Source organism: Dermacentor andersoni, chromosome 3 (assembly GCF_023375885.2).
Source record: "Dermacentor andersoni chromosome 3, qqDerAnde1_hic_scaffold, whole genome shotgun sequence".
In the NCBI taxonomy this organism is placed as follows: domain Eukaryota; kingdom Metazoa; phylum Arthropoda; class Arachnida; order Ixodida; family Ixodidae; genus Dermacentor; species Dermacentor andersoni.
Genome location: NC_092816.1, coordinates 184,117,557 through 184,140,545, shown reverse-complemented (window position 1 = coordinate 184,140,545; position 22,989 = coordinate 184,117,557). Strand labels below are relative to the sequence as shown.

The window sequence follows — 22,989 nt, the reverse complement described above, 5'->3', positions numbered from 1 at the left end:
TCGGTCTTTGTCCTCGACAGCTTCCGCCCCTTTTCTTACATGCACACACATTACAATGAGTTAAAATGAAACTACTGCTCACCATGACCACTGCGGACAAAAACATGGCCACTATCAACATGATAATGTATGGCAACCATGCAGTGCAGTTCTGAAGGCACACGACCAACACGCATCAAGCAAAAACAGAACTACTTCTTTCCGCAACCATTACGAATGAAACCGGGGTCATTATCGATGCAATCAAGCATGGCAGCCACACAGTTCTGAAGACATGCGGCAAACAACTGTACTTAGTTAAACCTTTGTTTGCCACAACCACTGTGGACGAAAGCAGGGTCACTATCAACACAGCCAACGCACGCACTGAGCCAAAACAAAACCACTGTTTGCCTCAACTGCTGCAGATCAAACCAGTCATTATCAACGCGGCTAACACGTGCACTGAGTCAAAGCAAACTTGTTTACCGCAACCACTGTATACAAAACCACAGCCATTACCGACGCGACCAACACATGCACGGAGTCATAATGAAACTAGTGTTTGCCGCAACAGCTGCAGACAAAACCACAATCTTTGTCGATGCAATCATGGAAACGCGATGCAATAGACACTCATGCAATGGAAATAGACACGAAGCATTCGGCGTTCTCATAGTTTCCGCTGACAACTGTGGCGAAGCAGACAATGCCGCTTTATTTCAGTTGACTGCTAGCACCGTCTTTGCTCTTTTGGGTCATAAATTTGCATTGCTCGGCGCTTGCCGCACTCTGAGGGTTGTCTGAATTAACCGGTGTGTAGCCAAATGCATCAGAATTAACGAGAGTTCGATGCCATTAAATAATGTACATGCCTGTCTGGATGAAAGGGCGAGTCTGAATTATCCAATTTTCCTAATTAGCGAGGGCCGAATTAACCAGGTTTTAATGTACCACCAGTAGCGCGTATTTCTCAAGTGGGCGTTTCTTCGGCTGCACAGAGGCAATCATGGCTCAGTGACTACTGTCGCTGATGTGATCTCGTGCCTTTGTGTCTGCTTTCCAGAACCACCTGAAGGCCTTCCTGTCGAGCCAGCTGTACGTGAAGTACATCTCCGAGTGCATTGTCACCATTCAGACGGCACAGAGTGACACAGATTCCTTGCGGCGAAAGAAACGCTCAGGTGAACATTGTCAACCTTCTGCTGATACTCTAAAGCCGACTTGAGGTGGACGCACCCCCTCATACGCGTCTTGCTTAATCTTCAGAGACCATAAATGTAGGCTTTTACTGTTTTCAGAATTACAGCAGAAGCGATAATAGCATACATTCAAACTTGAAGCCACATGCATGCACCGTCTTATACATGCACCAATTGTTTAGTCATCTTGTTGCGAGCAGTTCTTTGAGAAACTGGATACTACTCTTTTTGGTTAGACTTATGTACCATAGGTTCAGTCGAAACCTCAGCAGTCACGGAGGCATTACGGAGTCAGGGTGTAGACAAGCCGTATGTAAAAATACTGAAAGATATCTATAGCGGCTCCACAGCCACCGTAGTACTCCATAAAGAAAGCAACAAAATCCCAATAAAGAAAGGCGTCAGGCAGGGAGATACGATCTCTCCAATGCTATTCACAGCTTGTTTACAGGAGGCATTCAGAGACCTGCATTGGGAAGACTTGGGGATAAGAGTTAATGGAGAATACCTTAGTAACTTGCGATTCGCTGATGATATTGCCTGGCTTAGTAACTCAGGGAACCAATTTCAATGCATGCTCACTGACCTGAAGAGCCAAAGCAGAAGGGTGGGTCTAAGAAAGGCGTCAGGCAGGGACATACGATCTCTCCAATGCTATTCACAGCGTGTTTACAGGAGGTATTCACAGGCCTGGATTGGGAAGAATTGTGGATAAGAGTTAATGGAGAATACCTTAGTAACTTGCGATTCGCTGATGATATTGCCTTGCTTAGTAACTCAGGGGACCAATTTCAATGCGTGCTCACTGACCTGGAGAGCCAAAGCAGAAGGGTGGGTCTAAAAATTAATCTGCAGAAAACTAAAGTAATGTTTAACAGTCTCGGAAGATAACAGCAGTTTACGATAGGTAGCGAGACACTGGAAGTGGTAAGGGAATACATGTATATCTACTTAGGGCAGGTAGTGACTGCGGATCCGGATCATGAGTGAAATAATCAGAAGAATAAGAATGGGCTGGGGTGCGTTTGGCAGGCATTCTCAGATCATGAACAGCAGGTTGCCATTATCCCTCAAAAGAAAAGTGTATAGCAGCTGTGTCTTACCAGTACTCACGTACGGGGCAGAAACCTGGAGGCTTACGAAAAGGGTTCTACTTAAATTGAGGTCGACGCAACGAGCTATGGAAAGAAGAATGATGGGTGTAATGTTAAGGGATAAGAAAAGAGCAGATTTGGTGAGGGAACAAATGCAAGTTAATGACATCTTAGTTGAAATCAAGAAAAAGAAATGGGCATGGGCAGGACGTGTAATGAGGAGGGAAGATAACCGATGCTCATTAAGTGTTACGGAGTGGATTGGACTGGATTAAGAAGTTTGCAGGGACAACATGGCCACAATTAGTACATGACCGGGATAGTTGGAGAAGTATGGGAGAGGCCTTTGCCCTGCAGTGGGTGTAACCAGGCTGATGATGATGATGATGTACCATTGGAAATGACAATAAAAGCCTGTGCACTACAGTGCTCAGCAATTTAAATCCTATACTCGGAGCGTGGCGCTGCCAGCGCTTGTTGTGCAGTTGGTGGGCGCTGGGAGCACAGAGCTGATGCGTGGTGGTGTACGATGAGGCCCAAAGCCTTTGTGACATATTGTGAGTGCATTTGGCCCCCTCACTCGCCAACGGCACAAAAAGCACCAGCCACCATGTCGCCCAAGTATCACTGAGCACTGTACATTCTAATGCCACAATGTTCTGCTGCTATTCTGGATGTACAATCAACACAACAAACTGCCACATAATACTGTACCTTTATCTATGTGTTGGGTGAACAAAATAGGTTTTTATCTGAACAATCCTGATGCATCATCACTTTGTCACAACACTTATATAGAAGTGCTGCTATGCATTTTTACCTGTGCATAAAAATGGTTCATAAAAGGTGAGTTGGGTATGAGATATGACTGTGGTCTCGGGAGGGCAACCGTTTAAGCATATGGCATAAAAATACCTGAAGAAAATGATTTTTTATCGAAGTCTACAATATACACTAAGAATACAATTGCGCTCACTGATAATGACATCGGTTTTAACGATATATCAGATATAACAATGAGCAACTGATGCACTATGTGTGTTCTGTGGTGAAATGGACTGCTTACTACAACGCCTCCACACTGCGTTAGCGGTTATAACAATTAACCCTTTCGCTGTCACGGACGTACCGGTACGTCATTGCGCTTCCCCCCCCACAGTGTCACTGACGTACTGGTACGTTCTCTATCGTGCATTCAAAATTTCGCGCCTGACCGCAAAGCTGGCGTTCCTAAACTGGCCACACCATCTGTTGACTCTTTCTATAAGTTCGTATTTTCGTCCCGACCTGTGTTAGTACATGTATTGAAGAGTACGGTGCGACTGCCACTCCCCCCTTTCTCTTCGCTGAGTGGCGCGGTGGCTCCGCGTTCGCTGGATCATGCGTCGCGCGCGTGTAGTAATGGGTTCAAGGGTTGTTCTGCCATCTCCGCTGGTTTGAAGGTTTTTATTTTTCTTCTGTTGGTATGTTTGCTACGGCACGTCAAGTTCAGGCGCACGCGCCGTTGCCTCTCCGAAAAGAGTGACTCGATTGCTGCTTTCCCTCTCTCGCCGCACTGTCGCTTCCGACTTGCAGAAGTAAACGTAAAGCCCTTCGAACTTTGTTTTAGCCTTTTTCCATCTCCCTCTGTCTTCTTGATCACACAACGTCCCATTTCTCTCCGCTGTGCTGGCGACTGAAAGCGCATCCTTCTTGCGCGCGGTTACTTTCGGATAGCTGAGGCGCGCGGGACCTTCGTCTGCTCATTGGAGCGGTGGCTCTTCCGATTCAGAATACGAGCCAAGCTCGGATTTGGACTCGGACAGCGTCTCATGCGAGGAAGAGATGAGTTCCGCATCGTCAGATTCAGATGTTGAATGGATGTTAGTCAGGCTGATGATGATGATGATGTTTACTAACAACAGCTGCAGAACACTGAAATGTGCACATTGAATCGACTATGTTATTTGTATACCAATCATAATCAAAAATAAATTGCTATGTTCATTCCCTGTTATACTCGTTCCCTGAAACCAAGCCGACACTGGGGGTGCGTCAAGGCCAGAAAGGTCCGACAGCGAAAGGGTTAAATAGGCCTACTGGATGTGCACGCCTGAAGGCAAAAACGCAAAATCCTTAAAGAAGAGAAAAAATCCTGGGCACTTTGTCACACTCGCCTTTGTGCTGCAGGCCTGCCACCCTTGTGCTGTCTCCCTTCCACCCCTCCGACATCGGCACAGTTAACTCATGTATCGAAGGGGTGGAAGGTTGACGGTAGTGCCGCACGCGAGGCCTATGATCACGGAGGAAGGTAACAAGTGGAGGGAGCATACCGCAATGTGATTGAAGCCGCAATCTGCTGGACGAGTGGTGGCCCAACACGTGATCGCACGTCAAATTGCGGGTTGATTTTAGTGTTCCCGTTCTGCAGGCAGAGCCACAGCATGGCAACTGAACAAGCACGCACCGAATAAAAACTACTGGCATAGCTACTGGAAACCAAACATCTCAGCAAATCTCGATTCTTGCTCCGTGATCTCAACGCAAGAGGTTAACGTGGTGGGCCACCACTGTGGCTTCATGAAGCGTTTGCTTGCCAAGATTGGCTGCTTGACATAATGCTCCCTCCTATATTTTTTCCTTCCTCCATGCCTGGTGATGCATGAGGCTATGTGACAAACACGTGCTGTGCGGGGCATGCAGCACAGGGGCAGGTGTGGCAAAGGTGTGCAGCACACTGGCAAATGCGGTGGCACATGCTGTTTTGTTTTGTTGCTGGAATTTGTGTTCCTTTCTTTTTTGGGGCAGGGACCCTGTAGCCAGATTTAATTGTCGTAGCAAATAACACGGCATGAGAACATTGTAGTGAAAGGTTTATTTTATCATAGCGCACACACAAAAATTCACGGTGGGGCAGCTTCTCATTGTTACATCTGACCATTGTGAAAACTGGTAATGCTATAAGTGGGTTCAACTGTACTTCTTTCTGTCTAATTAAACCATTTGAAATGTTTTCCCCTCTGCCTTTTCCCTGCAGCCAGTTAAAGCGATTATCGATTATAACAATGGCATTTTCTTGGCAATTGATTATTGTTACACATAAGTGTGTTCGACTGTACCGTGTTTCTACCTGTGTATGTGTGTGTGTGGCAAGTGCTAGCGCAAGAAGAAAACTATCCATATTTGGCAATCCATAATGTACGGAAATCGGGCAGCAGTTAGGCACGTTATGATAGAAAGAAAATTAGAGTATTGTGAGGTGTAGGTGTTTACTGAAGCCTTGATTTATTAGTAGATTAACGATACCCTTAGGTGTCCTACCACATACAATCCTTATTCTTGGCTGGTATTTTTGTTCTGGTACACCTAGCGCTGAATTACTGGCATTTCCCATGGGGGCTTCCGTTTTCAAGTTGAGCGTAGCCAGCACAACAAAAAACCTCCGCTCAAAGAACCTTTGTTTGCTGGTCTTTGTGCACCGTATGGCACTGTTTTCTACAAACGCAGTACAATGGGCGAGCCAGAGCCATCTCCAGGACTCTGTCATAAGACAAAGCACCTTTGGATGTGCTTGGCTTGTCTTCCGTATTTTCTGCAAGTAAACCCTTCAAGTACTGAGCTTGTCTTCTGTATGAAAATAGTTAATTGGCTCAGAAAAGCTTTATGATAGGCTTGTGAGAACATAATTTTTTTGGTTTAAACCAAAGTCAAAGCAAATAGTAATAACTCCTAAATACACAAAGCAAATACAGTCGATGACCGATAATTCGGACTCCACGGGGAATGTAAATAAATCTGAACTATCGAATGTCCAAAAAAACCAAATGTATCCAAAAAAGAAAAGACCATTTTATTTGGTTTTAAGGCCCCTGTGCACGGAACAAGTGGTTGATGCATTGCTGCATGCACTTCCGCTTACGTGCAACCAAGTTCGCCTGTATTTCTGCCAGTTTTTAGTTTCACTGTACGTCAATGCAAGCACTGCAAAGGTTTCAGTCAGATACGCATGTGGAAGACTCCGGAGCACACAGCACACCATCATCCAAGTGAGAATCGCTGTTTGATGATTGGAGAACTTGCTCAGTTATTTCGTCATCGTTCAGTTCAGCACCCGACGAAACCGCACTGTCAACGTCCACGAAGTCTTCGAAGCTATCGACAGCAGGAATCGGCACACCGCTGCCCAGCAGGTCTGTCCGCATTTGAGCTCATTGTCGTTGGCAGCAGTTCAGTTCAACCTCTTCAGTTGCGGAGTCCGGCTCATTCGGACTGCAACTCGAGACTCGTTTGGAGTCGTGACTGCAATTTGGTGCCATTTGACGCAGCCTATCTATAACTTCACGAGAAAGACTTGTTGGAGCCAGCAGAACGCTGTGCGCAGGGCAAACTCAACAAACAGAATGGCGATAGGAGGCCATGCATGTGCGTGCCGGAAAAAGATGTGATAATCGCGATGTTCATGCAACCTCACAATTCAGGCAAAGCCTCCAAGATAGGCAGTTGCAGTTAAATCTCTGAGGCATAGAGGGGCGATCAAGGCAAGGCCTCAGAGATTACCATCTAGTGTGTAATCTCTGAAGCCATGCTTGATGTCTCGTTGAGGTTGCCAGAGGAGGTAATGGCAGCAGAGTTGACGTACGGCATAGCCATGGACGGAGTCTGGATGATCGAATGTAGAGTTGGCGGCTGTCCGAAATATTGGTCGTTTTACACATTAAGTCTATGGGGCCATTGGCAGTGCCGAGAAGCTGTCCGAATTACCGAGCATGTCCGGATTATCCATGCCCGATTTATCGGTCGGCAGCTGTGGTTTGAATAGTGGAATTCGCATAAAACCTTGACACAATGCCACATGCTGACAAATCTAAGAAAGAAAAATGCCTCTTTACTTTCAAAGAATGAAACAGTTTCATCTCTGGAATCAGTGTAGTTTAAAAGTACTGTTATTCAGACATTTTCATGAAAACGTGCAAATTCAATACTTTTTTACAACCCAACAGCACAGAATATATGTTTACATACTTCCGCAAATGGCAAATTCAACAAATAGCACTGATGCGCGCCAGGACACCCTAAGGCAATGATGTTTGGATGAAACGACACCCTGGGGTGCGCCGGTGTGATTTGCCAAATTCACTAAATGCAGTCCCTTCGGTCTACTTGAAGTTCACGATAGTCCAGGCCGCAAGAGCGCTTCGGGTTCGCCCTTCGCAATGCAGGCGATGGTGCAAAGTGTGACCTTCACTGTGCGACGCAACAGTTTCAGCCATATTGCCGAAATTAAGGGGTGATATACTTGCGCGATCACTTTAGGAGATACTAACGCTTCTTCGCAATTTCGTGGACTCAGCACTGGACACATTGAAGCATACAGCTGATGCCGTTTGCCTCCTAGTGCAGGTAGCAACCTTGGCAAAGTGGCAGAAACGCTGTTCGTCGTTCACAGCAATACGTCTGGTGCCGAGTCGCATGAAATATGTGGAAGTTATAGCATCTCCGAGTGTGATCGTCCGAGAGTACCATTCCAGCTCGGTGCTCTCCGTCTACACCCCTTTCATTGAGGAAGTGTGCAGACAAACTTAAATGCTTGGCACGCTTGCCGCTTATCAGTCTATCCCATGCATATGATCTCAGGCCTGATCACTAATGAGCGGCAAACTTCCCACTACAATTTGCCGCCCACTGCCATGCCTGCCTTAACAGTTAGGCCTAATCAGCTCTGCTTCGCCAGGTGTCGGCAAACGAGATTACGATTTCATGCCAAGTTGATGCAGTCTATTTGCAGTGGCCATACGGCTCTCGGGAAACTACAAAATCACACCACTAGTTGCCATTAAGAGTATGAGGGACAAAGTGAATGGCGCAAACATAGTTGGCGACCACCATTTTCAACATCCTCGTGCACAAGGGTCATGTTCGAAAAATCGAGCCAGAAGACTTCGGCATCCGGAACTGCGGCAGCCATCATCGTGATGATGGACGGCGATCATGCAATTCTGAAGGCACGCGGCCGCCCTGCGTTCCGAGTCGAATTGGAACTGCCGTTTTCCACAACCTCTGTGCGGATGGTGCGGCCGATGCGTGCACCAAGTCAAAACAAAGCTATTCTTTGCCAGAATCACTGCGGACGAAACTGCGGTCGCTATTTACACAATCATGGACTGCAACTACGCGCTTAAGAAGATGCATGACCAGTGCATTCTTACATGTGCCAGTAAACACTAGAATGAAGGTACAAATAGGCATGAAACATTCCGGCATTCCTGTCGTTCACACACGATTTCCACTGATGACTATGACAGTGGGTACTCCGCCTCTTCGTTTCAGTTGCACGCTAGCACTGTTTTTATTTTGTTTTGTTCTTGCGTCACACATTTGCATTGCTACACACTTGCAGAGTAGTCTGAATTGACCGTTGTGCTGCCAACTACATATGAATTAACACGAGTTTGATTCCAGTAAGTAATGCATACGCCTCCCAGGACCAGAGGATGCATCCTAATTATCCCATTTTCTGCATTAACGATGGTTGAATCAATAGGGTTTTACACTACACACTATGTCACTGACATTGACAAGTTCCATCGTTTAATGTGAAAAGCTGCAGCTAGAAGCAAGCTGACTGTATGCAGGAAAACGCTATTGCTATGGTTCATATGGAGGACACAGGACGAAAACACATGATCTTGTAAAATATAACATTTGGTAATGCTTGCATCAGCACTACAGATGAAGCAAGTTACTCTAACACGAAACTTCATTTGAAAGGGAAGAGAAAGATGACAAACTAGTGAAAATCCATTAAATAAAGCTTATCATATAGGTACCTGAAAGTTAGGTTGAACATTGAAGCACTTTTTGGAGCTGTCAGTGACATGACTCACACCAATTGTGATTTTCATCTGGCAGATGCGCCAAATGTTCGATAATGGGAGCGTCTCTTCAAGCACTCGCAGCTGTGTTCATGCAAGTACCTAGATGCACCAGGTATCTAAGGTCACGACAGCATCCACGGGCGGATTTGGGGCTATCACTGGTGCCTTTGTCAACGTCTACCTCACTTTCAATGTCGTGAGCCATGTTGAGATCAGGATTGGTGCCGATCTCGACACAGTAATGGTAATCCTCCTGCGTCACACATCAGGTGCTAGGTGATCGTTTTCATTGGCAACACGTTGCGGTCAACGTAAATGCCACTGAAGAACAACCACGCCTCGGTGGTGCTCTGTCACTTTTATTCAATGTACGTAACAACCAGGAAAAAAGCCTAATAAATGGAACACTAATACATGTGACTTAAGACTAGTGCATGTGAACATAAGAAAAAGGAACATATCAATGCAGGTGTACTGTACTTATTGTCAATTCGCTCTATCCTGGACAGACACTTTACGTACAGATGGGACACCCATTGGACCCGGTTCTTTACCCCTTTATCTACCACTGATGAATATTGTTCTAATCAGAATCGGTACCAGTATCGTCTATTGCAATTATAGACGACTTTATATATGCTTCATGGGCGCCACCATCTTGGACTGTTTCCATGTTTCACCAGACATAAAGTGATGCAACATGGTCGTGAAACGCTCAACGCATTTATACAACTATTTTCATGCTTGCGAATCGACTGTAGTAGTGCACACTTCGTCGTTAAAGACAGACAACAGCAGCGTTAACAGCCCAAGTTGGCAGCACCTAAAAGCTTCCCTTAAATAGTCTATAGCTGCCATGAGGTGGAATAGCTTGCAGTTACTGCAAGCTATTCCTCCTGGTGACAGCTATATTCAAGCAGACAATTACCGCATCAAAATTTCGTATAAAAATGTACTACTATTTGTGCTGACTTCGTGGATTTGGCTGTTTAGTGATCATACTTCTTTATAAACCATCGTCCTTAGCAATGCAATGTTTGGTACGAAACTTGGCAGAGCTCTTATCATGGATAGGTGCAGATTATGACCAGCACTGCTTAACTACATATGGTGGGGCTGAAGGGGCGTCCTAATGTGCTCGGCAAATAAGTAAGCATGGAAAAACAGTGATTTTATGATGGAAGTGATGTACAAATGAACCCAGTGAATGTAGGCCATGAGGAACTTGAGCTAGTTAAGGCAACGATCTGAGTCTAGCATACACTTGCACAAACAACGAAGTGCACAAGAAAGTAGAAACATGAACAACCATTCTGCAGTTGCAATTGAAGCTTTTTTTGGGGGAAAGCAAACGCTTAGGTAGGCTGCAGGATTTGTTACGGCAGTAATTGGCACACCCATCATTCCAGCACCATACTCGAGTGTTTGTTGTCTTTGGAGTGCTTAACCAAGTGAAATAACCGCCGCGCATGGATGTAAAATAAACACAGGCAGTGACAGCAGCAGCAGCGACCTGTCATCACTGGCCTCCCAGCCGTCCGCGGCGCCCACGACCAACACGCTGCTGGCCGTGGATGGCAGTGGCAAGTGGCTGCCGGGCACCCCGAGCACCCGCCGCATATTGCGCCATATCGAGGGCAGCGACATGAAGATAGACTCGGGCCAGTTCAACCCGGACGCCCTCTGGAAGCGCAGTCTGGCTGGGTGAGGAGGACGGTCTCTCTCCCCACTCTTATCACCGCGACCACTTGCTTGTCAACACTGCCAACCGGTTGGTCTTGGCACGCCAGCTCACTGCATGCTTTGCAGAAGCAATGCAAGTTGCTCAGCTTGTTCGAATAGCAGGGGAATGCTCTTTCATGTCCCTGTCTACTTCCGGCTGCTGTCTCCTTTCTGAAGATTTTTTCCCCCGAACCATAGAACTATGTCATTGAATGCCTGACCATATCCTGTCATTACCCAAACAAAATTTTTAAATGGATAGATGATCTTTTTGTGTACCTTGATTACATTACTTTATATTACATTTTCTTTTATAATATTACATTACTTTCTTGTGCATTCGTATTTACTATACTGTTTCTTTGCTTACTTGTATTTGTTTGTTTCTCCCTAAAACTGCTTTTTTTTTTGCCATGTTTACTTGCTTTGACACTGTTCATTTCTACCATGTACTCACTGCTGTTATAGCCTTGCTAAAGGGCTATGTAAAGATAAACAAATAAATAAGTAAACATGCCATTATTGTGGGTGGGGGCCAGTTTAGCCAAGCACATAGAAGTGCCATATACAAGTGCTACATTGTCATACTAGGCACTGTACATATTAGCACACAATTGTTTTTTTTTTATTTGAGAATTCAAGTTTCTGTACATGAATTGGTTAAACACTAATGACAGCACTTTTTGAAGTGCTCCCACATGCACGCCTGAAGTTCTTCACCATGTGTTTGTGTGTTCTGACTCACTAGGGTGATGGTGCAAGTACGGCTTCCTTTCCATTGTTGGAATTTTGCTTTGGTGTCTGCACTCTTCTATGGTATCCTTGTTGCCATCGCAGTGCACTTTATAATGTTGCTTCATAGGCTAATACTTGCGTGGCCAGGTCTAAAACTGAAAGCACAGAGGAACAGAATTAACATGAGCGTTGTGTAGCATTGGTGGCTCCTAGAATAGGCCGAGGTCAAATTGGTATCATTTTTACCTTCTGAACAGTTAATGATATAAAAGTGATTCAGGTATCTCTAGGTCTACGCTGTGTTCAGAAGCCAGCTGGACAGTAACTACACACCACACTTAAACAGTCCTGTGTAACGGGCATTTTCCTGTTTGCACTTGAATGTACACTGATAGTGCGAAGCAGCAGTTAAACACTTGATTCAGTATCAAGATTTCAAATTAGTTCATTACTACATGTCGGTGGCTCCATGGCTATGGGCTTGTGCAGTTGAGCACATGGTCCTGGGTTTGATTCCCAGCCACATGGGCCATGCAAGAAGTTATTGGGTAACATACTTTGTATATACTTTAAATAAACTCAGGGGGTTAAAATTGGTCCATTGAGGCTGCTCTCATAGACCCTGCTTCACTATGGTAAACACCGTCAGTCAATCAAGCTGCTTGTCTGATCAATCCCTGGCCTTGGATGTTTGCAGAAAGCTCCAGATGGCACACGTCAACCACTTGGGCAAGCTCACAACGGAGTTCGAGCCAGAGCCAGACAAAAAGACAGGTTTGTTCAACTTGGATTTGCTTGTTCTGGTCTGAGCAAAATAGGGAATATAAGCTAACTACAGTTCTGGCTGAGCTGCCCAGCAGCACATGAATGTGGGCTTTGTGTGATTGAATGAAATGTCACTGTGGCTGATAATTTGAGTCATGAGGTGCTCTGCAAGCAATATGAGCACATGCATTTAGCAGTTGTGCTTTGGTTCCATGATTGTGTCATGCCAGGCAGGTTATACTGCTGCTCATAGAGTGGAGCTTACATTGTCATCACATTGCGTATGAACCTTTGACAGTCGTGCTCTACGATTGTGGTGGTGCATATTTGTCCAAAATAGTTACTGGTATAAAATGTGCAGCATCAATGACAGATTCAATATTTTGCATCATGTGGAAACTAGGCATTGTTCAGGAGCATAAGTGGCTGTGTTCATGTGCGATTGTTGCTGTGTAAGTGTCATAAAACATCACTTATGCATATAACATGGGACTTCGAGGGTTTCAGGATTGTTTAGGTAGGCAAATGCAGCAACTGTTCAGATGTTTCACACAGTTTTTTCTAAGAGTGGTTCTTGCAGAACTATACACTGAAACTTGTATCAAGTAACTAAGGCCAAACTGTACAGAGAACTTTATGGCAGTATCTTGGTTTTACAGAGGAGGTGTATATGTCTACGTTCCCATATATTTTTCAATGTCCATGCCTCAAAACTCCCACGCTCTCTGTGAGGAGGCAAAGCAAACCAGTAAGGCATGTGCTGATACCTGGCGTAGCAAGAGGAAAGCTAAGAAACAGTTGGCGAGAGGCTGCCTGCAAATGGCGGGATCGACAGGTACACGGGTGCCGCAAAGCAGGGAATACGGTGTAGCAATGCAGGTACCACACCAGCGCTGTGTCATCGTTTTATACCTTCTTTTGTCCATGTGTTGTGTCGCACTGTAACGAACCTTACTATAAACCACACCAGTAAATTGGATGAGATGCACACAAGGGTGCGTATGCGAAATTTCAGAGGGATTTCTGGACAGACATTTCGGATTCAGTTGTGCGGTGTGCGATAGGCTGGTTCGAGAACTATTCAGTGGTGATTGGTAACGTTCGAGATGTCGCGAACCGGGAATGTGATGCAGTTTTCACAGCTATGCCAGCTCCTGACTTACCCAGTTGTTCGGTTTGGCTGCGCCGAGGGAGCGCTAATGGCCGTAGCGCTCATCGATCATTTGATGTGACAAGTAGTTGCTAATAGGCCACCTGCTGCATTTCCGTACTTGTGCAAAGAACCGAATAGGCATTTAGTATGTTGTGTGCGCTGGTATGGGGAGGCGGCGTGCAGTGCATACTACGGAAGAACAAGCTGCTCACGGGGCCCAACTTCGGGACCGCACACATGAGCATGAGCGAGAGCGGCGGCAGCATGAACCAGCGAGGAGCATGCCGAAGGCGCTGCCCGTAAGCGGCGGACTCCAGCGGAAAGCCACCCAGATTGAGAAGCAATTAATGCGGCACAACGACAGAGGTACCACGCTCAGAAGGCTCATACTTCAGTGGTGCGGATGCGCAGTTCAGCCGAGACTTCGTGGACAATATGTCTCGCTCAAGTTGTCATGTGTATGACTGACCATGCTTTTAAAACGACATATTGGTGATTTCGAAGATTTCTTACCATGATGTTTACAGCTCCGCTGGTCATCCACCTTCACATGAGGGAATGGCCTTAAATTTTTCTGATTTTAAGTGGCCTTGAACCACTCCTCTGGCTTGGTGAAAATAACATAGTCCGTGGGTAGCATACGTTGCTGTCATACGCGGTGCATGGAGCGAAGTCACCTTTCTGTCAAATGCTCTCTTTTCAACAGAAAGCCCTGTCCTCACTCTCTTCTGGACGCTTTATTTCATCAGTTTTTTTTTTATTTCATTTCGGCTGCTATTGGCCAATAGTTGGCATCAAGCTGCGGTCGGCTACATGGCACAGATACCGTAGCCACCGCGGGGTGCCGCCGCAAGTCCACTGGCTAAGCGCACTACGGCTCGCTGAGGACAACCACATTTGGCTTATGTTTAGCACGTCGCAAGCACCAAAAGCAGAAGTCGTGGTGCCTACGTTAACATCCAAAATGAAATTTGAACTGCGCACCACGGTGACATTTAGAAGGCGGAGCGTTGTAGGCATACCCCACTGCGCCGTAGCGGTCGCCGTGCAAGGCATTGTGGAAGGAACGGGAGCACAGTGGAGGCCATGTTTGATTGCCAATAACTCCACTTCTGATGTACGCATTGAAGTACTTTTTGCAGCAATGTATTTCTGAAATAGCCTATTATTACTTCAAATACCTTTCCCCACTTTAATAAAAAAGTGTTTCAGTGATTGAATGATCCGGTAGGTCAAATTTAAAAAATGACACAAAGAAAACATAGCAATATGCCTGCTTCATTTACCTTGATGACTTCGTCTTGTCACCAATGTTCAGTACTCACCTTCAGCATCTAGCGACTCTACTTGATGATTTTCGAAAGGTGAAGCTGCACTTCAACTTGTCAAAATGTCATTTTAGCCACTACCAAATTACTGTCCTGGGCCATCTCATCGATGCTTCCAGAGTACAGCCTGATTCTGACAAAACTTCACTGTCTGAGACTTTCCAGTTCCGAAGACAGCTGCAGACGTTTTTATTCAAGATTTTGCGGCAGTTGCTTGACCCCTCACTAATCTTTTGAAAAAAAGGCATGCAATTCTTATAAGGTACTTCCGAAGATGCCACTTTCTCTGCTCTCGTCACTCTTATCACCTCGCCAGCCATCCTCGTCCACTTCAACCCTGATGCCCCTACAGAATTACATACATTGTGGGAGATACGGGGTTCTCCTCCGTACTCTTGGGACAAAGGAACGACAACACAGTAGTGCAAACAATCACAAGGGCATTTATTGCACCTTTCATAGATCAATGCCTGCTAGCCGAGTTGCTATCCCCAAAACATGCCGATGGGCGCGCGACAAATCTAGAAGTCCGACTTACCGTGACCGCATTGCGAGCGAATATGTTCGCCCCATGCTGGATCCCAACGCCTGGTCGTTCGCATGTACAGTCACGCCAACGGTGTCCAAGGCGGCCACGCGAGACGGTCTCGCAGAAGCATGGTCGGCGCGGCACGTCCGTCGCGCTCGCTTCCCGAACCCAAAGAGGCCAAGCGCCTTCCCTTCCGGCGCCCAAGTAACCCCGCAGCAGCGCGACAGTCGCGCCATCTCTCGCACCGCGCTTGTTTCTCTCGCACCGCGCTCCGACCGCCAGGCCACGCGAGCCGTGCGGGAAAACAGCATATCAGGGGATGCGCTATGCGGGAAAAACATCAGGGGACGCGCGAGAGTCGCGCATCCCCACAACATATGCCAGCGGTCATGGCGTAGGTGATGTCCTAGCCCAACATCAGCATGGCCAGGATCGTGTTATTGCTTATGCAAGCCACCTCCTATCACCGTCGGAGCGCAACTTTTAATTATGGAAAAGGAATGCCTTGCTGTTGTCTGGGTGGTTGCGAAGTTCCGTTCCGTATGTGTACAGGTGACCTTTCTCTGTAGTCGCTGGTCATCATGCTCTCTGCTGGATCTCATCCCTAAAGAATCCTACAGGCTGGCTTAGTCGATTGGCTTTGAAGCTCCAAGAGTTTTCATGTTCCATGGTTTACAAGTCGGGCCTGGCCACCTGCACCAAGACGCTGACAGCTTGTCACGTTAGCCTGTTGACGACTCTGACCCCTTAAATACTGACAGTGCTGCTTGCGTTTTCTCAGTATCACCGCTCATTCATACTGCTGACAAGCAACGTCGCGGCGCCTATATCAAAGCACTCAACAACCATTTTGAGCATTCTCCGGCCGATGCTACTCTACACCTCTTTGTCCCCTTGACGGTACTCTGTACTGTCGTAATCTTCATCCGGAGGGCTCTCCTTTCCTACTTGTAATACCTAAACACCTCCACTCAACTGTTCTAGAAGAGCTTCACAATGCACCAGCAGTGTAACACCTCAATGTATCTCGAACCTATGACCAAGTACACCGCTGTTTTTTCTGGCCGGGCCTTGCCCGTTCCGTACGACATTACGTTGCCGCTTGTGACCTAATCTAACGATGCAAGAAGCCATCCCAGCTTTCCGCTGGTTGCCTGCAGCCACTTGACATCCCAGCCAAGCCCTTCCGTCGCGTCACCTTGCACCTTCTCTGCCCCTTTCCGGTATCTCCATCACGAAACAGGTGGATTGCCTTTGCTGCTGACTATGCGACCCACTACGCCATACATAACATGCACTCTTCCGACCAGGTGCACAACTGCTGTTGCGTACTTCCTCGTCCATGATATCATTTTGATGCATGGTGCTCCATGGCAGATGCTCACAGACTGTGGCCATATTTTTTTTTCCAAAGTCATTGATGACATCATGCAGGTCTGCTCTGTACAGCATAAAATTGCCACCTCTTACCATCCACAAACAAACGGCCTCACTGAGCATTTGAACTGAACCCTTACAGACATGTTATTGAAATACGTTTCAGCCGACCACCATCACTGGGACGTTGCTCTACCTTAAGTTACCTTTGTTTACAACTCTTGCCATCACGAAACTGCTGGCTTTTCCCCGTTTTTACCTCTGGTATGCCTGGTAAGTTGGCCTTTGTAAAAAACTCCTCTCTTGTTACAGAGGTCCATAATGTATGCACCGCCAAGTGACCAATGTCACCTATGAAATCGTTCTAGCCACACCAACTACATCCTCCGCTGTGACAACCAGTGACATCGTCCACATAGCCAGACTCGGGCCTTACAATTCTCCATGCGCCTTAGATATTTGGCAGCACTGGGACCGTGCGCTTGCTGCTAAGGCGTGGGGGGGGTAGCATTACAATACCCTCGACAGATGCTCAGGAGATGAGATGCCGCGAGAAAGACGAAGTATCTGGACTTTTGGCCTGAGCAAGTGTCTGCTGTGCAGTCTGGCTCCAGTGTAAATACCGTGTGAATAGACTTTCTTGTCTGCTTCTTTTCACACATAACAATATTTACCCACTTCTTTTGCAGCCCGAATATAATAGGCACCTAGGTATTATAGGTTCATTGTAGAAAACAATGTTCACCCAAATGTGACACGAACAGTTCTACAACACGTGGGCACAAGAAACATGTAAGATCCCTTTGATTCTGACAGTCAGAAATAAGATGAACGCTGTTGTGTTTACCTTAACAGAATGGAAATTTATTTTTCACTTAATCTATTGTTGGTCAGTCTGACGTTTTACACTGTCTATAGACTAGAACATGGCTGCCTCCCTTGCAATGCATTGCATTTGATGTTGTGGCTATGGTGTTGGGCTGCTAAGTACGAAATTGCGGGATCGAATCCCAACCACAGCGGCCACATTTCAATGGGGGTGAAATGTTAAAATGCCCATGTGCTTAGATTTAGGTGCACGTTAAAGAACCCCAGGTGGTGCGAATTTCCCAAGTCCCCCACTTCAGCGTGCCTCATAATCAAGAAGTGGTCTTGGGATGTAAAAGCCCGTAATTTAGTTTTTTTTTTATCTTCTGCACTTCTCAAATCACCCCATTAGTCACAAACAAAATGGTTGCCCACACCTAGACTAACCGCTTTGCAATGCCTACAATCCATGCAGTTCTCAGCAAAACTGAAAAAACAGCTGATGCAACATTGTCACCTTATCATTTAAAATAACATATCTCTTTAAGGAGCTCTTAAAATCAGTCTGAGAGTGCCACATTGTCGTTGCCATCCTAGGCAAAAAACTTGGTCTACTGCCATATTGTGATGACAATAACGATGCTGCTGGCTTAACAGTGTCTTGTTAACTTGGTTTTGTGTGTGATTATAACTTGCGGGCCATTTTCAGCCAAATCGGAAAATAGAAGGCATGCGTTAGAATCGAGCAAATATGGTGATCATGCATTGTGAGCTGCCGTTCACACATTGAAATCTGCTGAAGGCACGCTGTAAGTCAGCGTTTTTGGCAGGCGATAATGTGTCTGATTCATTAATTGTCCCCTATGTGCTGCTTAAAGAGGCTCTGCAGTCCTTGTGCTCATGAATGAAGTCCAGGGGTGTGAATGTGAGCAGCCAAGTTCGAAAAATCTGGCAAGGTCCACTTTCAGGTTCGAAATAATGAAAGTTTTGGCCCAGAGAAATGTATAGACACCAGCGAGGATGAACTTACCGAAAAGTTTAGTTAACCGAAATTGAATTAGCAGACGTCTGCTGTTATAACTTGATTAGCGAACTTGTGCCCAGCTCAAACTTGTCACTCATCACAGCTGTTATTCAATTGCATTTTCTCTGTTCACGTTGAAAATGTAGAACACTCGATGGGGGAAGCACAGTGATGCTGTGCCAATTGTGCCAAACTGTGCCGAGAGGCGAACCCTGCTACAGATCGCCACATATCAGCACAATATGAGAAATCTGTGCCCATTCTGCACCAACAGGGTTGCTCGAACTTTCAAAAAACAGAACTAAAATCCTCAAGGGCCATTTTACCGCGCCATCGAAAGTGGCGTGGTATGCACCAGCAGCTGCATTAGCTCTGTTGTGGACCGAGTCAAGCCTCTCCAATTAAGACTGGATTGTACTGCTCTTTCTTCCATGGGCTGTTGTCCATATTCAATACTTCCACACCGCAACACATGCAGGTTGCTTAGGCAACGAGACAGCCTTGCATTTCAGGCGGCAGCGGGCAACCACGCTGGCACCGTGCCAGACGCTGCACTCCTCTTCTGTATGACCACTATAAAACGGTGACTAAAGTTTGGGACACTGTATGGTGTCTCATTCGATTTCTCTAGCATAACACGCACATTGGCATAGACAAGGCAGCCGTGAACAATTTTTCTGCTATTCAATTTATCGCATATCCCCCAGTTTTCTTGGCATTGCCATTTCACTGAGTAAGAATGACGCACGGCCACTACTAAGATTTTGGTCGACTTAGCACCAAAGAGTTAACTTTCGCCGCTGGTCAGGCCTTGCTCTATTGGTCAGGTCTTGCTGAAGGTTCTTAAAATGTTTTTACATTCTGCATGTAGCACATCCAAATGCTTCCATGCTTTTTAAGCACATCGTAGGATACCACCGCTTCATTGCAGTTCACAGAAAGGACTGCAATGAAGGGGAGGAAGGGTCATTTTTAGTGTTTGGATTGATTTTATAAATCAGTGACCACTTACTGCTTTCACATGCATTGCCCACTGTAAAAGCTGCTCCAAAATGGCATGGGCCAGTATTATCAATGTTAAGCAGTCTCTCAAGTTTTCTTCTTTCTGGTCTAGGTTCTAACCTCACCAAAGCATTCAGAAAGCTAGTCAACTGGGAAGCAGACAAGGTAAGTGGACACACAATCTTTTGGGCATGTTTTGGTGGCACGCAAAGTGATGTATAAAGAATGCTAGTGGATTTCACCCCAAGTTCATGAAAGGATATCTTGTAATTAATGCTGATCTGGTGATAGCTAGTAAATGGATGTGCCTTCTGCACTGGCAGATTTCAACTCGGCAATTGCAGCACTTTCACAAAATTTAGTAAAAATTTAGTATTCTGTAATTTAGTTCCTCAAAGAGCTTATCATTTATTATCATGCATTTTTGTTGTCTGGCACTGCTAATGGATTCAGGCCTGAAATAACTATCATTATGCCTCAAATTTTGTGTTAGTTACAATTAGAGTTGGTCATCGCTGACTTGCCTTTATACATAAGGTCAATAATTGGGGGTTCCATTGTCATCATCTCTGAAAATTGCACTTAGTGTAACTGAAGCCGCAAAGTATTTGCTCTCACACGTGTGAAAACTGTGGAGAAAAAAAACATCTGTTATGAATTCTGCATTCTTTCATCATCTAACTGACCATGGTCAAAATGAAATGTTATATTACAAGATCTTTGAAATGGAAAGCCGGTTAAGCACTAGCCTTGGGGCTTCTTCGCCACTCCCTCATAGTGGGTGAGCATGTTTATTTGAGGAACAATCAAGCAAAAACAAGATGGCGGTCTTCACTATGGGAAAATGCTGCTGTGATGGTAAGCGAGTTCAGGAAATGAGTATTATTCTGTGTGTGGTTTGAGCGACTAATGCCTCAAGTTAAAGCCTTGTTATCAAGTTGTTTCTTCTCTGTTGGTGCAATATGCATGTTGTTGTCCCAGTGCATCTTGCGACCGATATTTTTAGGTATGCTGTGTGCGGTGGCATTTGTAAATGGGTGGCGTTTAGCTACGTCATTTCCCTGGCGTTTGAGATGACCGCCGAAGTTGACTGTTGCCAAAAATACGTGGATATGAAAGTTGAATCGCTTACCATGCTTACTCAGATCTAATCGGGCCTCGATTCTAAGCTGACCTCCGAAAGTCCGAAGAAAAAAGCAAAAAGGAACTTACCTCGAATGTACGCCGAACAAAAAGGCAAGGACAGCGTTCACAAAATGAAAAACGCATTTATTGAATGTGAACATGCCGAGCTCATTCTACATCACCATCTTCCTTATCGCTGTCATCTCCTCTTTGCGGCCGGCACATGCAAGAAGTATCTCCCGTTTCCCCTCTCCAACAAAGGGCATTTTTCTCATCGATGCCAAAGTCTTGCCCGCCTTGAACGTTTCACAATGCCTCTGCGGCCGCCGCAACTTTTGGTTTGAAAGTGACAGTACAGTGGCATCGCCTGTTTGGTGCCAATAAGATAATGCCACGCCACACGCCGGTGCAACACAGGTCAAAATGGCGACGTTGCTCGCGTACTTCATTTGGCTACTGGTGTAGCTAGCAGCAGCCACGATACTGATTTTTCTAGATGGCGCTGGGTATGCACCATGTTTATCAATTTCAATTAAGAACTGCCACATTTTTCTTTAAATCCTCCAATCTAAGTCGACCCTAGTGTTTGGTATACGATTAGTATTCGAAAAAGACCATTGGCCGAGATTCGAATAGATACGGTAGATGTGCACCATTCCTAAATATGATTTTACCTCTTGGTGCTCCATCAAGTTCTTGACTACGTCGCCATTCCTGAATTAATGTGCCCCTACCCGCAACAGTGGCTCAGTGGAAGTGTCTAACAACATTCATACGCCGAGCTCTGGTTGCATGTTCGAGAATTTTAATGGTAAAAATTCATCCATAGCCCTCCACATGGGCAAACTGTAGGTTTGGGACATGAAATTGTTATAAATAGTGTTTTTCTTCCCTTTCTTTTCAGTGGGTGTTTCCTTTTGGAGTTACACTTTTCTTGCTTGCAGACATTTGAATTGATCAGCTTTGCAGGCATGTCATAACTTGATGCTTTTACAGTTTTTTTGAAGTGGAGCAGGTGTTTTGGAAGTGAACACCATTTTGCACTGTGTGTGTTGTTGTTGTGCAGACTGAAGAAGACATGGCATGGCAGGTTGCCGAGATGATAGTCAAGGACATCTGCAGCGTCACGCTGTGTCCCGACGCCACCTCGCAGGACGTCGGATAGGTCACACTTTGTCACATTATGCAAGTAGTAAGGCATCCCTTCCCTTACATTTCTTTTGGCTGTATGTGCTGTGCCAGGTTTAGGTTACTGCTTTAACCTCAGAACATGGTTGTGCATTTCATCCATCGGTTACGTAACCTGCTTATTTAGGCCCAAGGTTGCATGGCCGCTTATTCATTAAATTTATGTGTTTGTAAGTGGATATTATGAAACATACAAATTGTCGTCCACCCAAGAGTATCGTGAAGCTTGCTACATGCGACTCTTCGGTAGATGGCAACTTTGTCCTCTCGTACTTCCTCCACTTTGCGGACTTCCACAAAACTGATTTGCTTACAGAGTAAAACCTCGTTAGCTCGGGAAATTTTGTAAGTAGGATTCACCCTCTAGTCCCAGTTAGCTCAGATGGTAGAGAAACTGCCCCAGAAAGGCATTGGTCCCAATTTCAATCCCTGGACCAGAACGAACCTTTCTACGGCTGCAAAGCTTTCTTTTTGAGAAACCCGTATGAGTTTCTTCGTAGGTTCGTGCTACTATACGGGTGGATGACAATTGCCCCCTTTCATGAAGCTTCCTCCACCTAGTGGACTTTTGCAGAACTGATTTGATGTATGCATTATTAAATGGCATCACACACTCATTAATTCTGACGTATTTGGCACACACCGGTTAATTTGGATAACCCCCAGAACATGCCAAGCACAGAACACCTCAGATATGAAACACAGAAGAGCAATAACAGCACTGATAACTAAATGGCAAAGTCCACATCACCATTTGGTGAACTCAAACGGTGGATTCGGAACACTTTCAGTAATTTCGGCTCCTTGCGAAGTAAGTCTATTCCATTGGGAGATTGAGAGCACCTCCGGTATCTTTCATTGGCGGGTTGGGAGCAGCTCTGCCGCTAGATACACTACACGGAGCAGTGCTCTCTACTCTGCAAAAATTGACAAAGTAGACTGGAAGTCGCTTGGTGTCAGCCCACCCACAGCCAACGTAGCGCAATGGCACGTGCACTTGTGAACACGAATCGCAATCTCTTAGAAGCAAAGAGTGGTGCTTCGCATCGTCAACTTCCGCTTTTACTGCTGCGGTGAGGGATGATTCATCTAGCTGAAGTTCCGA

The 22,989-nt window shown here is 45.8% G+C and overlaps 1 protein-coding gene across 2 annotated transcripts in view; it reads left to right on the top strand.

Moving 5' to 3' along the window:
• pkaap (A-kinase anchoring protein pkaap) overlaps positions 1–22,989 on the top strand; it is a 68,402-nt gene that overhangs the window by 39,414 nt on the left and 5,999 nt on the right. Inside the window, exons 9-13 of one of the 2 annotated variants that reach the window (XM_050172749.3) lie at positions 1,046–1,163; positions 10,620–10,833; positions 12,284–12,360; positions 19,684–19,736; positions 21,763–21,881. In XM_050172749.3, coding sequence (XP_050028706.1) covers positions 1,046–1,163; positions 10,620–10,833; positions 12,284–12,360; positions 19,684–19,736; positions 21,763–21,861 — 561 coding nt within the window. In that variant the 3' untranslated portion in view covers positions 21,862–21,881. Of the gene's footprint in view, positions 1–1,045; positions 1,164–10,619; positions 10,834–12,283; positions 12,361–19,683; positions 19,737–21,762; positions 21,889–22,989 lie in introns of both variants that reach the window. The other variant, XM_050172748.3, reaches the window with a different exon arrangement.